Consider the following 13,097-nt stretch of genomic DNA (forward strand, 5'->3'; position numbering starts at 1 on the left):
TGGGATTGTATCATGATTTGTCGGAATATCAGCAAATGTTAAATTATCAACAGAAGATCAACAGAAAAAACGGGCGTAGCTACATTGAGCTTACGGAACTACAATGAGCTTGTAGCATCACATTAAACGTAAGGAGCTACATTGCACATTTGGAGTTACATTGAGCCTTCAATTTTCATTTCTAATTGAGCAGGCGAGGACGCCTTTTCAAGACGAACACTACTTTACGCGACACTGCTTGCATCTAACGATCGTATAGCTGTTTTTTGAAGGAACATTCCACAAAAGCAGTTAATCAATAAGAGGAAAATAATTTGAATGATTACACCACCGTAGCACAAATTGCAGTAAAGATCGTTTACCGTTTGCCGTTGAAAAGATCGTCCTTCACAAAACGCTAAATTAATCACACACACATGACGCACACGTTATGTTCATCATTCAACGCTATGTATTTACGTAATATATAAGAGTTTTTTTTCTGATAGATTGTGTATACGAGTACAAGTGGAAGGTGTAATAATTTTTCATGCGTTCGCGCATCCTACTTTGCGTGTAACAGTAGATTTTTATATCTGGAAATATGTCTCTTCCTCCACTCTTCCTCCCATACAGCCACCACGTTCATCTTTCTTTTACAATCAAACAAGAGTAAACAGTATTCATTAATCTATGGAACGTTACAGGTTTTACATTAGAATGTACCACACTCCTCTTCCTCCTCATAGTCCTCCTACTGCACACTAAAGTAAGCCTGCAAATTGCAAATAAATAATGTTCTATCGTGTGAGGAGAGCAAAGAAAACTGAAATTATTCATCACCTAGCACGGGAACAGCACATATCCATCGACGAGCAAAGCATTCGATTGCTCTATTACCCTACACTAATTACCCTTTAGGTAGGGCTTTACCACCTTCTGTCACGTGTGACTTCTGTCCCTCGATCAACCTTCGCGTTTCGTTATTGCTTTGCAACTTTCTACAGCGAACCTTTCCCTTCCTGTCCCTACGATTTCATTGTCTCACATCCTTATGCTTTCACAGCAGCTGGCTGCACACAGCAATCGCATAGTTGTACACACACACACATTCTGCGATTGTTCCCTTTTCCCGGTATTTACCAACCAAATAATGCACATATATAATCATTGCAATAATCTCTATCCCACACGCATGTTGAAACGATGTCGTTTGAAAGGATTCGATTACCTTACACTCTACCTCTGCTCAGCACGGGATTCCGGTAGGCAGCAGGGTTTGCGACCAAAGCTAAACATCACAGTTCCGTTCAACCCCTCGCCTAACACGTAACACACCGCGTTGCGATAAAGCGATCATAGTCTTGTTTATCCTGTTGAGTATAACGGATTTACGACACAAATCGTTCCACCCCCTATCGCTTCGTCGTTCGTCGTGCTGAGCAATATTTGTTACAATATTCACATTCCGGCTTACATCATCAGTACCTCTCTCTCTTGCTCTCACCTCCTCTTTTTCTCACGCCTGCATCATCCTTGTGAAAAACTAACAAAAGCATTGAAACTAAGAAAGCTACACCTAACGTAACTTACCTTTAGAGCGTTATGATAACATTTGCAGTTGAAATCATCAATCTAGTAATAGCATCTGTTTTCCGTGGATCAACTAACTTTCTACTCTGTCCACTGCTGCCTTTACGGCGTAAAAAGCATATATAACTTCCATTATTCAACAACTGTACCGGTTCACGTGGATCCTCCATAAGGTGTCTTCTACAACTGCCCCCTCCACATTGCCGCCGACTGCCACACACCCACACACATCCCACCCAACACATTCTTTTGTCGAGCGATCATTACATATCCTACACAATATACATATTTATCTGAGCGAATGAAATTTTCATTACATTTCACATTATCTACCACCGTATAGTAAGAGGGAATAAGTTACTGGCTTACGCACATACACACAGTAATGAACAATCAACAACGTGGGCAAGCAGCAGCAGCAGCTGCAGTATGCGGTTTTGCTAAAATTTTCCTGTTTTAAATTACAATACGCTTACTTAGTTCTGTTCTGCTTTCTGGACCTTTTTGTTTTGTTAAGTGTTGTTTTGTTAAGTGCTAAAGGATTAACATTCATCTTATGCTGGTTAAATATAGGTTTGTTTGCGTGCCATACGTAACGTTTCGTGTCTCATAATTGGTAGCATGTTTTCACCCTAAAGTTTGTATTTTAGTGTTAATTGATCTATTGTGATATATACCATTCCGAGCATACGTTTAATGTGGAATTCTGCTGGTTTAACTTTGTTTTTTTTTCTGTTCTTCTTTTTCTTATCATTGAAAGCGACTGACACTAAAGCTTCACATACTGAGCCCGTTGATGGAACATTCAAGTTTATTCTTCTTAAAACCAGTACCTTTTGTAGAAGGTACTTTAAGGGAAAGAAAAAGCAAGGTTATTGTTTGTATTTTTAACGACATACAGCAAACAAAATTAGGAAATTTTCAGAATCACTGAATGATTGGTCTCAAATTTGCAGCTTATCGTTGCTTATCCAACGGGATAACAATTCAATACTCAGCATCCATTGTTAAAGCGGAATGCATTGGAATAAAATATATTTTCTGGTTCGCTGCATGTGCACGAGAATTTTCCCATACCAGAGCTAACGGAACGAACGGACAACCTGTACGGGTTTGCCCTCAACAGTACGATCAGCGAAACCCTGAAACGGTGTGATGTTTTAAAGTGCACTTTCGATAAAAGTAAAACACAAAAGTAGGGGACAAATTATCACATTAGCATCAATCAACCGTTGCCAGTTCAGTTCTTTGCCACGCCTTGGCCCGGGCTCTTTAATCTAGTGCTGTGACACTGTTCGGAAATGTCTGCCATTTACGTGGATTCCTTCTACAGTTGGAAGAAGTATACTATTTCTACTAGGAAAAGGAACACACACACACACTGATAGTTCGATGCATTAAAACTCTCCTAATTGTTTAACGTAAAACGGGAGAAGAAAGTGATGTTTCGAAAATGCTTGCCGCGGTTGTAAAGAGAACCCACACGCAAAAGAAAACTTACTTCGACTCGCATTGGCCGAATCTGTACGGTTTTCTCTGGGACAAAAACAAGCAACTGTAATATGCTAGCAAACCATCACCTACCGATCTGGGTTGGCATCAGCAACAGTAATAACGCACGCAACAGAGTGTACTTAATTGGCGAACAGATTTTGCTGGGTGGCATCGCTTTCGAACTCGGTCCACGCATTGTTCAGCTCCATGAATATCATCTTAGCCATACTCTCGTTCTCCGTACCGGTGTGCTGAAAAGGACGAAGCGTTGCGATTGCAATTGTACTCCTTGTGTTACGGATGGTCAGGCGGAAGCAAGTTTTGGGCAAATGGCGCATTCGACCTACCTTGTCGGGGTGTACAGCGAGACACGCCTTGCGGTAAATTTTCTTCACGTCCGCTGCCGACACCAGCTGATGCATTTCACACTTTGTCCACTTAGCGCCGGGCCACAGCACGGTATGCACGGTGCACAGTAGCGCGCGGATATTGTTCTTCTTACCTTCGGTCTAAAAGAGTGGCAGAAAGGGAAGGAGATGCACATACCGACTCAATAACAATAAGCACAATTAGATCAATGCGGTTTACTACTCACCCATTCCATCAGCTTCACCCGCTCGGGATCCATCTCCCGCACCAACTCCTCCTTGCGCATATCGTTCATCGTTCGCGGCCCCTGGTTTTTGGTGCTGCCGAACGAATAGCCCTGCTGGCCAAGAATGTCACCGAATATGTCACCCGATCGACCACCGCCAACACCAGCCCCTGGTGCGTCCTTCGCACTGCCGTTGCTTCCATTCTTCGGTGGTTCGAAATGCGATCGGCTATAGTCGGGGCGCGACTGCGCTTGGCTGGGATCGTTCGGGCTGCGCATTTGATGGTTGGGTGTTGAGGGTGCCCTCGGCGAGGGGTTTGCCGTGCTCGCCCCGCTGAACTGGTGCGTCGGGCTGGAGAACTGCGTCGAGCGTGGGCTCGGCGTCGTTCCCGGTTTGCCACCCCAACCGGCAGCGCTCGCGCCGGCGCTAATGCCGCCGCCCAAACCGGCCGCCAGGTTGCCAATATCCGCGAACGGATCTTTCGACGCAGCGGCGGCCGCTGGGGCGGGTTGCGAGGGTACGCCCGCTGGGGCGGCACTGTTGTAGATGGATTGCGGCGCGACCCCGGCGAACGCATCGAAGCCAAAGCTGTTGTTCGCATTGCTTGCCGAAGCATCGGACTGGCCGGCACCGTTGGTGAAGGGAGCAGCACCACTGGCCGGTTGGGCCACCCCACCGAAGTGGTCAAAGTTTAGATTCAGCCCGCTTAAATCACTGCTGGACTTGGTGGTGGGAAGCGTGCTGCCCGTTGGCGCTCCCGCATCATCCAGCGTTCCGAATATGTCATCCAGTACGGCTGAGGAGGTCGGCGTACTTCTGACACCGGAGCCAGCGAATGCTCCCCCTTTCACGACCGGGGGCGACAGTCCTCCTAGCAAATCGTACGTTTCTTCAATCTTCGGAACCGGGGCTGGCGACTCTTCCGGTGCCGGTCGTCCTTGACTAGATTTGTTTAGGTTCAAAAGGTCAGCCTCACGTTCCTCGGCCGCTGCCACGACAGGTGGAGTACCGGACGATCCCCTGCGCGGTATATCGTCGCCTAGCACTCGATGCATCGGTTGCGGCGATGGTGGTGCCGGTCGTGGAGGAGGTGGCTTTTGTGGTGCGGTGGATTCGCCTGCAGTTGCCCTCGCTGAGCTGCTCGGTTTGGTGACGAAATTGTCAACGTTCTCCTCATACTCCAGCTGGGACGCGAACAGCGTACGGGGATCGCGCGATGCCTTAGGCGTTCGCCACGGCGGCTGCGTAGCTGGCGGCCGTTCCGAGTCGCCCACGAAAACGCTGAGCGCGACGCTGAACTTCTGCGGCACGTGCTCCAGATCCGGCACCTCGTCCAGCTCGGCCCGATCGTAGTTGATCAGCGTTTCCTCCTCGGGTATGAAGCCGGTGTGGAACTGCAGCTGGCATATCTTCAGACCCTGCGGCCGGCCCATCCCACCGAGGGCGTTGCGTGCATGATACAAGCTGATCGTAACGTCGCCACAGACCGTCACGTTCATCGCGAGCGCAATCTTACCCTCGGAGGTGTGGTACAGCCGCATCCGCTCGTAATCCTGCAGCGTGCAGAAGACGGTCCTGTCGGCCGTGGCCACCTCGACGTACATCCGGCAGCCATCGCGCGCTTTGGTCATGCGCGGCACTGGCGTGACGGCAAGCGACACCAGCGTGACCGGCTTGTAGTGCGGCAGATGCGGCACCGAGCGCACGATGTCGCCGAGATAGTAGAGGTAGCGCAGCTCCGACGGCCGCATATTCGGTGGCGTTCGCTTGATGGCAAACATTTGCATTGCATCCTCCGGCTCCGTCACCAGCGAGGCGTACACGAGCAGTGCGCACACCACCGTTGCGGCCAGCGCACGGCCACCGTCCGGGCTCTGCACGATGACGACTGTTTTCGGATCCGCGCTCAGGAACCCGTAAATGTCCTCCACCAGCGAGTACAGCCCGGTCAGTACCGGCGCCTTTCCACCTTGCTGCGGAGCAGGCGCGTAGATAAACCCTGCATCCACCGTGCGGACTGGCGGCGGCAGTCGGGGACAGCCGTTACGCCCGACGAGATTGTACACGCTCAGCTTCGTCGGCTGGTAGCGACTGTCCAGGAACAGCTTCACGTCGTCGATGTTGTTCGTGCGGTACGCCGACTCGATGCCCTCCGACGGGCAGGGCATCACGAGGATGCGCTGCGTAATGTAGCTCATGTCCAGATCCGTGCGCACGATGCTCTGCTGCACCGTTTGCATCACCTTCGAGGAGGTGTCTTTAAGATTTTTCAGAAAGCTTCCCGCCCCGCCCTTGATGGAGGAGAACAGCCCACCGCCTCCGGTCGCCGGTGGGGCCGCCGGCTGGCTAAACTGTTGCGCCGGGGGCGTGGGATAGGGCGACGGTACGGAGTGCAGCGGTGGCGCGTTCGCGTGCCCCATGCGCACCGGATCCGGTGGCCGCTGGGGGTACTTGTTCCGGAGGCTGCCGTCGCTCGACACCGGCACCGGGCCGCCCGGCGGGCACACGGGTCTGGGCGGTGCCGGCCGGTCCGGTACCAGCCCACCGTTCGGTCGGCTGTGGCTCGGGCTCGGTGCCGGCGTCATTCCCGTCGGCGGAGAGTTGAGCGGTTTGCCCAGCAGGCCGAGCGGTGCCTTCAGGGGCCATCCCTTCGTCTCGGCAATGGCCGCCAGCCGCTCCAGCACCGTGGCCGTATCGAAGCGCTGGTTCGGATCGACCTGCAAGCAGCCGCGAATCACGTCGCTGAAGCACGCGTACCGCGCATCGTTCGCGGGAATGGTGTAGTTAGCGTTGATGATGCGCAGCTTGGCCGAGTCCTCGAACGGGTGCTTGCGGTAGCAGAGACAGTACAGAATGCAGCCGAGCGCCCACACGTCCATCTTGATGCCGATCGGATAGTTGGCCCAGGTGTCGAGCTGCTCCGGCGCACGGTACATCGGGGTCGTGCAGCGCGTGAGCGCATCCTCGAGCGTGTCGCGCTGTTGCGCGTTCCACGTTACGTCCGGCGCGTAGCTGTCGGTCGAGGCGGACCCAAAGTCGCACAGTTTCAGCAGCCCATCACTTCCGATGAGAAAGTTTTCAATCTAAAAGGGTCAAAAGGGTGCAGAATTGTGAGGCGTTAGATAAGTTATACTTGAATTTAAAAAAAAAAGCGGCAAGGTTTCCTACCAACCTTTATGTCCCGATGGTTGATCGGTTTCGGCTGGCTGTGCAGATGGGCGACGGCTTTGGTCGCCTGATAGAACACCCGCAGCACCGTCTCCGGGGCCAGGTCCTGCTCGAGACAGTCGTACAGCGAGCCACCCTTGCACAGTTCCGACACGAGCAGATACTCCGCCCGTCGCTGCGAGTTCGCGCTTTGCGTCCGGTCGATGAAGGTGGCCGCAACGAACTTTACCACATTCGGGTGGCCGGACACCTGCTTGTGGAAGTTGATCTCGCGTATGATGTTGTTGCACTCCTCCTTGTCCGTGCCGAGCAGACGCTTCAGCGCGTACTCCGTGTTGGACTGCACATCCTGCGCCACGTACACGTACGCAAAGCCACCTACGGTCGCAGTAAAAGATACGCAGGAATTAGATAATCACGGGTAGCAAGACTCTGGTGCGATTCGTTCGTTCGCGCCACCGCCCCCTCCTTTATTTTCCCCCAGCCTGTGTTGCTCCAACGTCCTGGCGTGACCTTTGGATGGAGGAGCAGGACGAGAAACGATCCATTCGACACCTACAGACGCCCACACGCCACAGTGTCCTTTTGGGTTGCGCTTGACATTTGCTGCGCGCTGGACAAAGGACGGCATCGGACGGCCGAGGGAGTGAGTGGGGGAGTGTAATTCGATACACTCGAAAGCTGATTCCGGGATGAGTAACAGCTGCTGCTTCTGCTGCTGGAGCCTGCATTGCCACCCCGCACTATCACTGTTCGTCGTTATCCAGCAGCGATAACGATAAACGCGCCCTGTAAGCCACTTTACGCAGCGAAACACTAACCTTCCGCTATAACGCGCTTGATACGCAGCTTCACGTTCGCCACCTCCACCGTCTGGCCGACGAAATCGTTGTCCAGCCCGTTCGCAGGTGTCGCATTGAAGTAGTTTATGGCCGATTTCAGGAATTCGCTCATCTTGCCCACTTGCACAACGGCCCCGTTCTTATTTATCAGCGCTGGTGCCCTCGGTTACCCTGTTCCGCAGCTTCCGCTGCAGTCGTTCTGCTTCCGCTGCGAGAGTGTGTTCGTTCTCACTGGCTAGATCCTAATCGCGAAACACCCCCTTTCATAGAACGAACGGGATTCTTGTTTCTTTCTTCCCGATAATCACACAACGACGACGACGACGACGACGACCAGTGCCTCGAAAAGTCATCACCCACTTGCGCTTGTATTGTGTTGCGGCGCTCGTGCATTGGTGTGCGTGCACGTACTGTCAAATGTCGTTTTCACCACAAGCTGTCCCGCACAACATGGGGAGGGTGTTTGACGTTCGAATATCGCTGCATCTCGCTCATTTTTTCTACACTTCTTTACTCCCTTTCTCTACATCCTTACGTAAATAAACTTGGTGGTGGAGTAAATTTAATGTGCCTAATTTTGTTCAATTATTTGCATCGAAGTCGATAACATTTTAGTATTAATGTAATTAAATTGATGGGTAAGGGCCATAGGAAAGCTGCGCAATGCATAGGACCTCAATTCAAAGAGGCACACGCAAAAATCAGCGTGAGGAAAAGATCTGGGGTGAAACCAGATAACACATCCGGCGGCTGTTTGTTACAAAATGCATGATCTTAAGCATTACATTAACAACGTGTGGTATTTTTCATCTTACAGATAATCATTTTGCCACAAATACATGGTGCTGTAGCGGGTACTTTGCAAGACGTAGGTATGTTGTAATCATTACACAGTGCTACAGTGTACGCTTATCCTGATGTATTAATTTGCTATTTTTAGGCCACCACTTAGGCCCGTGGCAACGCTCATCGGATGCGATTTTATCGGACGAGATTTGTATGGGATTTGACAGATAACGTCGGACGTGCGATTTCGTCGTCCGACGTTATCTGTCAAATCCCATACAAAAATTTGACAGGCCGTCCGATAAAATCGCATGCGAAAAAGCGTTGCCACCGCCCTTAGGGCCGTGTCGCTCCATCGGATGCGATTTTATCCGAAGGCCTGTCAAAATTTTATATGGAATTTGACAGATAACGTCGGACGTGCGATTTCGTCGTACGACGGAATAAAAAAAAATGATTTCGTCGGACGCCGCATCCGATGTTATTTGTCAAACTATATGTGTGGTGTTTTGAAGGAACAACCACAAACTATTTTTTTATAATCGTTAAACTATTAAAATCATCAAATATTCGCAATATGAACCGAAAAAGCGTCGGACAGCACGTGCGATAAAATCGCATGCGATGAAGCACAGACACGGCCCTTAAGGCCACCACAAACATCGGTGTATGCATCACACGCCTTCATGCACCTGAATACATATTGACGGACAGTTGAATACATCGATAGTACAATTCAATGAAGAACCGAAGTATTCGCGCCAATATGCTCCATAAGCCTTCAGGATATGAAGTATAAATAATTATAAAGATGTGTGTACTTGTAAAATAGGTGCAAGACCTGGCCTAAACTCGATGCACCAATCATTCGGGTCAACACGAACACTTTGATAGCGACTCTGACTGCATCCTCGGATTCAATTCGTTTCCGATTGGCACGCACCCGTCACCACGTCCAGAGTGTTTGATACGCGGAAACTCGCAGTGAGTTCGGTAGTTGAATCAAGTGGGCGATACAGCCAGGGGTGGAAGGAGGCATCCATCCCAAGTGCCACAAATTCACTAAACTACCACTAAACGGCTTCTAAACGACTCAAGTTCTCTACCTAAACGGAGTATAGAAAGACTTCGTTTAGCAGACGGCAAACGACTCATGCATTCTAAAAATAGCAAAAAAGCTGGTGGCGCTCTCTGTTGGTGGGATCCCAAGCGCCACAGATTAAGCTTAAACGACTGGAAAATTGAATATCCATAGTAAAAAAATGAAAGCTCCACCCAGCTTCATTGGTTTGATCAATAGATGGCGTATTAAAACTGATTATTATATTGCTATCCTTTTCTTGCAATGTGTTTCGACAAGTTTCATCTTATCATGTCCTATATAGCCTTCTAACTTTCCGAGCAAAAATCTATATGAATGGTCGTGTGGTCAGATACGTGGGTATCAACACCAACGACCATTATTCAAATCTTACTTGCTTCAGTGCTGGTGGTTTCCGTTGGAGTTAAGTATTTAAGCAATCGTATCGCCGTTCTAGTTCTAGCGATGCATAACTTCAATGCGAAACCATACAACAGTACAGAGGAAATGAGAAAGCTCTCCTCCAAGCGATGAAGCTCAACTGGTTGGGGTATCCCACCAACAGATAGCGCCATCAGCTTTTTTGCTATTTTTAGAATGCATGAGTCGTTTGCCGTCTGCTAAACGAAGTCTTTCTATATTCCGTTTAGGTAGAGAGCTTGAGTCGTTTAGAAGCCGTTTAGTGGTCGTTTAATGGATTTGTGGCACTTGGGACGACGCTGCGCAGATGGTAATATGGCACACACATGAAATGTAGGACCCCGTGGGGTCAATGAGGGGGGGGGGGAGGTGTTGGAGTGTATTTTTTTTGCCATTTAATTTTGCCCACCAACACAATCACACACCAGCGCGAACTTTTTGGTGGCCATCTTGAACTCTCAAAAACCCTCACAACGACTTACAAAAACAATCGCCAGCAAGGGAAAATCACCCCGATTTCGAGCGTTGGTGAGCACACGAAAACCGGGTTTTAGCCTGCGGGCGATACAATTTCGTACGATCACTTTGACAACTGTCGGAAAGGAGGGGGGCGGACTTTGACAGCTGATTTTGATGTAATCGTCACAAGTGAAATTCATTGCTCGGGCAAAAAAGAAAATTGTGATCTCTCGCCAGACAAACTTGCCCACTTTCTGTTTGTGTTTTGTTCCTAGCCCTAGCCCTAGCCCAGACTGCTTCATTGTTAAAAGTGCTTCTATCCCTCGAGCTCAGTGCATCCGAATAGTAGTATGTCGCACCAAACTGGCATCAAGGGTAGGTGTTCTCTCTTTGGACGGAAAATGAATCAATCATCGTCGCCGCCCCAAACCGGGGGATGCATCATCTCCCCCCGACAACGCGGAGACCGCAACAGCTAGGACAATGGTTAATCACTTTTTTTCCTTTACCCCCACAGCAAACGCCGAGCTTCTGAAGTTCTTTGGCAAATGCAAAGATGGAAAGACCCGGGTTCTGAAAGTTTCTATTGAAAATGGTAAGAATGCGACCCACTTTTACGCTTTTTTCTGGTAAAAAAATAAATTAATCTATGATGTATATATGTTTGTTTATTTTTTCCCCCTTCTTCAGAGGAGCTCCGACTGGTAAGCCACAGTGATGTGAAGCGAGACTGGGAGAAAGACTACGATACGTTGGTGAGACCGCTGATCGAGGAGAGCACGCCGTGCTACATTCTTTACAGGTAATTGGCACTGGTGACCATCAAAACAAGCAAACATTCCCCAAATCCTTGTTCGTTAAACCCGTAGATTGGACTACAAAATCCCCACCGGGTACGCATGGCTGCTGATGAGCTGGGTGCCGGAATCGGCCACCGTGCGACAGAAAATGCTGTACGCTTCGACGAAGGCGACGCTTAAGCTGGAGTTTGGCTCTGGCCACATCAAGGAGGAACTGAACGCGACGTCCAAGGAGGAGACGACGCTGCAGGGCTACCAGAAGCACAAGGTGGACTTTAACACGCCCGCTCCGCTGACCAGCCGGGAGGAGGAGCTGGCCGAGCTGCGCAAAACCGAGGTGAAGACAGATTTCGGCATCGACACCAAGCAGCAGACGCTCGGCGGCATCAACTGCCCGATCGCGGACGCGGTCGCCCAAGCGCTGCACGATATGCGCCGCGGCGGCTACAACTATCTGCAGTTTCGCATCGATCTCGAGGAGGAAAAGATACACCTGGTGAAGGCGGACAACATCGAGCTGACCGGGCTGCCGGCCCAAATACCGACCGACCACGCCCGCTACCATCTGTACATCTTCAAGCACCACCACGAGGGCAACTATCTCGAGAGCGTGGTGTTCGTGTACTCGATGCCTGGGTACAGCTGCTCGATCCGCGAGCGCATGATGTACTCCAGCTGCAAGGGCCCGTTTTCGGCGACGATCGAAAAGCACGGCATACAGGTGGCGAAAAAGCTCGAGATCGATAATGGTGCCGAGCTGACCGACGAGTTCCTGCACGAGGAGCTGCATCCGCGCAAGCTGAACCTTCGGCCACAGTTCTCCAAACCGAAGGGACCGCCTAGCCGCGGTGCTAAAAGACTGACCAAACCACAGGCTGTTGAGTAAGGCGGAGGTGGCGGAGGTTGCGTGGAAGTGGACTATGATGCTGATGCTAACGGTCCATTGACAAAGCCGCGACCACACACTTTGTGAGCGCCAACTTCCACGCTACCACCCCATACCATTGCGCAGGTGCTAGTAGCTAGGATCATCCGACCTGCCGACGCACCCCCACCTTTTCATCGCATTTCGCATCGCATTGTGGCAATACACTATTATGTGTGTTTTTGTTTTTTTGTGTTGTCTGTGTAGAAAATAACTTATTGAACCCCATTTTACGTAGTTCAAAAATGTGCAAAAACAACAACGAACCAAGAGTACCGATCGCGACACCCCCTACAAAAAGGAGACGAACGCAATGAAACCGAAACCGAACCGATTTTCCGACGGGACGACCGTTACACTACAACCGTTGTACAGTATCAAAAGTATTATAAAGTTCAGGCGCAAGAGGCAAGCAAATGTTTGGGATGGGAATTAAACAAGGCAAGTGAAAATTACGAAAACGTCTCCCTCGAATTTCTCGTTACAAAACAAATACCAAATGAACGGCGTGTATCGACTGCTGGGTGGGGTAGCGTCCAAGAAACAAGCCGCTAAGCCGCGACAAGTATACGGGCATACCGTCGTTAAACGTGCAGCCATCGCTTACAGGGAAGGCATCATCATACTCATCATGGGTTAAAATTGTACGATTTTAGGTTCGATAGCTCCGTAGCGAGCGCTTTGACGGTTTGAATGTCCGCGTTAGTATTTTGGAGAAAAAAAACTGCATCGTATCGTATCGTAGGATGGCTATAAATTATGAGTTGTAAGGCGTGCTTTTACCACAAGCAACTACTTATTCTGCCGTTTGCAAATGCCAGCTCAAAACTATCCAATCAAAACCCTTCATTAACAATCGAACTGAATAAAATATTATATTTTTCAAGAAACGATGGTATTTTTGCTTGTGATTTTTATGGTGATTTTTTTATATATTTTTTTTAATTTTTGCTT

At 49.8% G+C, this 13,097-nt stretch overlaps 2 protein-coding genes across 2 annotated transcripts; one reads left to right on the forward strand and one right to left on the reverse strand.

Moving 5' to 3' along the window:
• Positions 1-428: 428 nt before the first annotated feature.
• Positions 429-8,149, reverse strand: LOC120948465 (cyclin-G-associated kinase). Its single transcript, XM_040364813.2, has 5 exons — positions 7,652-8,149; positions 6,835-7,208; positions 3,662-6,745; positions 3,414-3,575; positions 429-3,317 (listed from the first exon to the last, which is right to left on the reverse strand). Exons 1-5 carry the CDS (start codon positions 7,782-7,784, stop codon positions 3,207-3,209), a joined length of 3,864 nt encoding a protein of 1,287 aa, XP_040220747.2. The 5' UTR covers positions 7,785-8,149; the 3' UTR covers positions 429-3,206.
• A 2,412-nt stretch (positions 8,150-10,561) lies between these two features.
• On the forward strand, positions 10,562-13,033 carry LOC120950776 (twinfilin). Its single transcript, XM_040369062.2, has 4 exons — positions 10,562-10,793; positions 10,936-11,013; positions 11,109-11,220; positions 11,288-13,033. The coding sequence occupies exons 1-4, from the start codon at positions 10,769-10,771 to the stop codon at positions 12,102-12,104; spliced, it is 1,032 nt and encodes a 343-aa protein (XP_040224996.2). The 5' UTR covers positions 10,562-10,768; the 3' UTR covers positions 12,105-13,033.
• The last annotated feature ends 64 nt before the right edge of the window (positions 13,034-13,097 follow it).

The sequence above is a fragment of the Anopheles coluzzii genome, chromosome 2, assembly GCF_943734685.1.
Source record: "Anopheles coluzzii chromosome 2, AcolN3, whole genome shotgun sequence".
In the NCBI taxonomy this organism is placed as follows: Eukaryota; Metazoa; Arthropoda; class Insecta; order Diptera; family Culicidae; genus Anopheles; species Anopheles coluzzii.

Bases quoted from the DNA above. Each gene is read 5' to 3' on its own strand.
- LOC120948465 (XM_040364813.2), bottom strand. From the start codon at position 7,784: ATGAGCGAATTCCTGAAATCGGCCATAAACTACTTCAATGCGACACCT. The intron at 6,746-6,834 runs GTTGGTAGGAAA...TGACCCTTTTAG, and splicing joins TCAACCATCGGGACATAAAG to ATTGAAAACTTTCTCATCGG. The intron at 3,576-3,661 runs GTGAGTAGTAAA...CCACTCTTTTAG, and splicing joins GGGTGAAGCTGATGGAATGG to ACCGAAGGTAAGAAGAACAA.
- LOC120950776 (XM_040369062.2), top strand. From the start codon at position 10,769: ATGTCGCACCAAACTGGCATCAAGG. The intron at 10,794-10,935 runs GTAGGTGTTCTC...TTACCCCCACAG, and splicing joins GCACCAAACTGGCATCAAGG to CAAACGCCGAGCTTCTGAAG. The intron at 11,221-11,287 runs GTAATTGGCACT...TTAAACCCGTAG, and splicing joins CCGTGCTACATTCTTTACAG to ATTGGACTACAAAATCCCCA.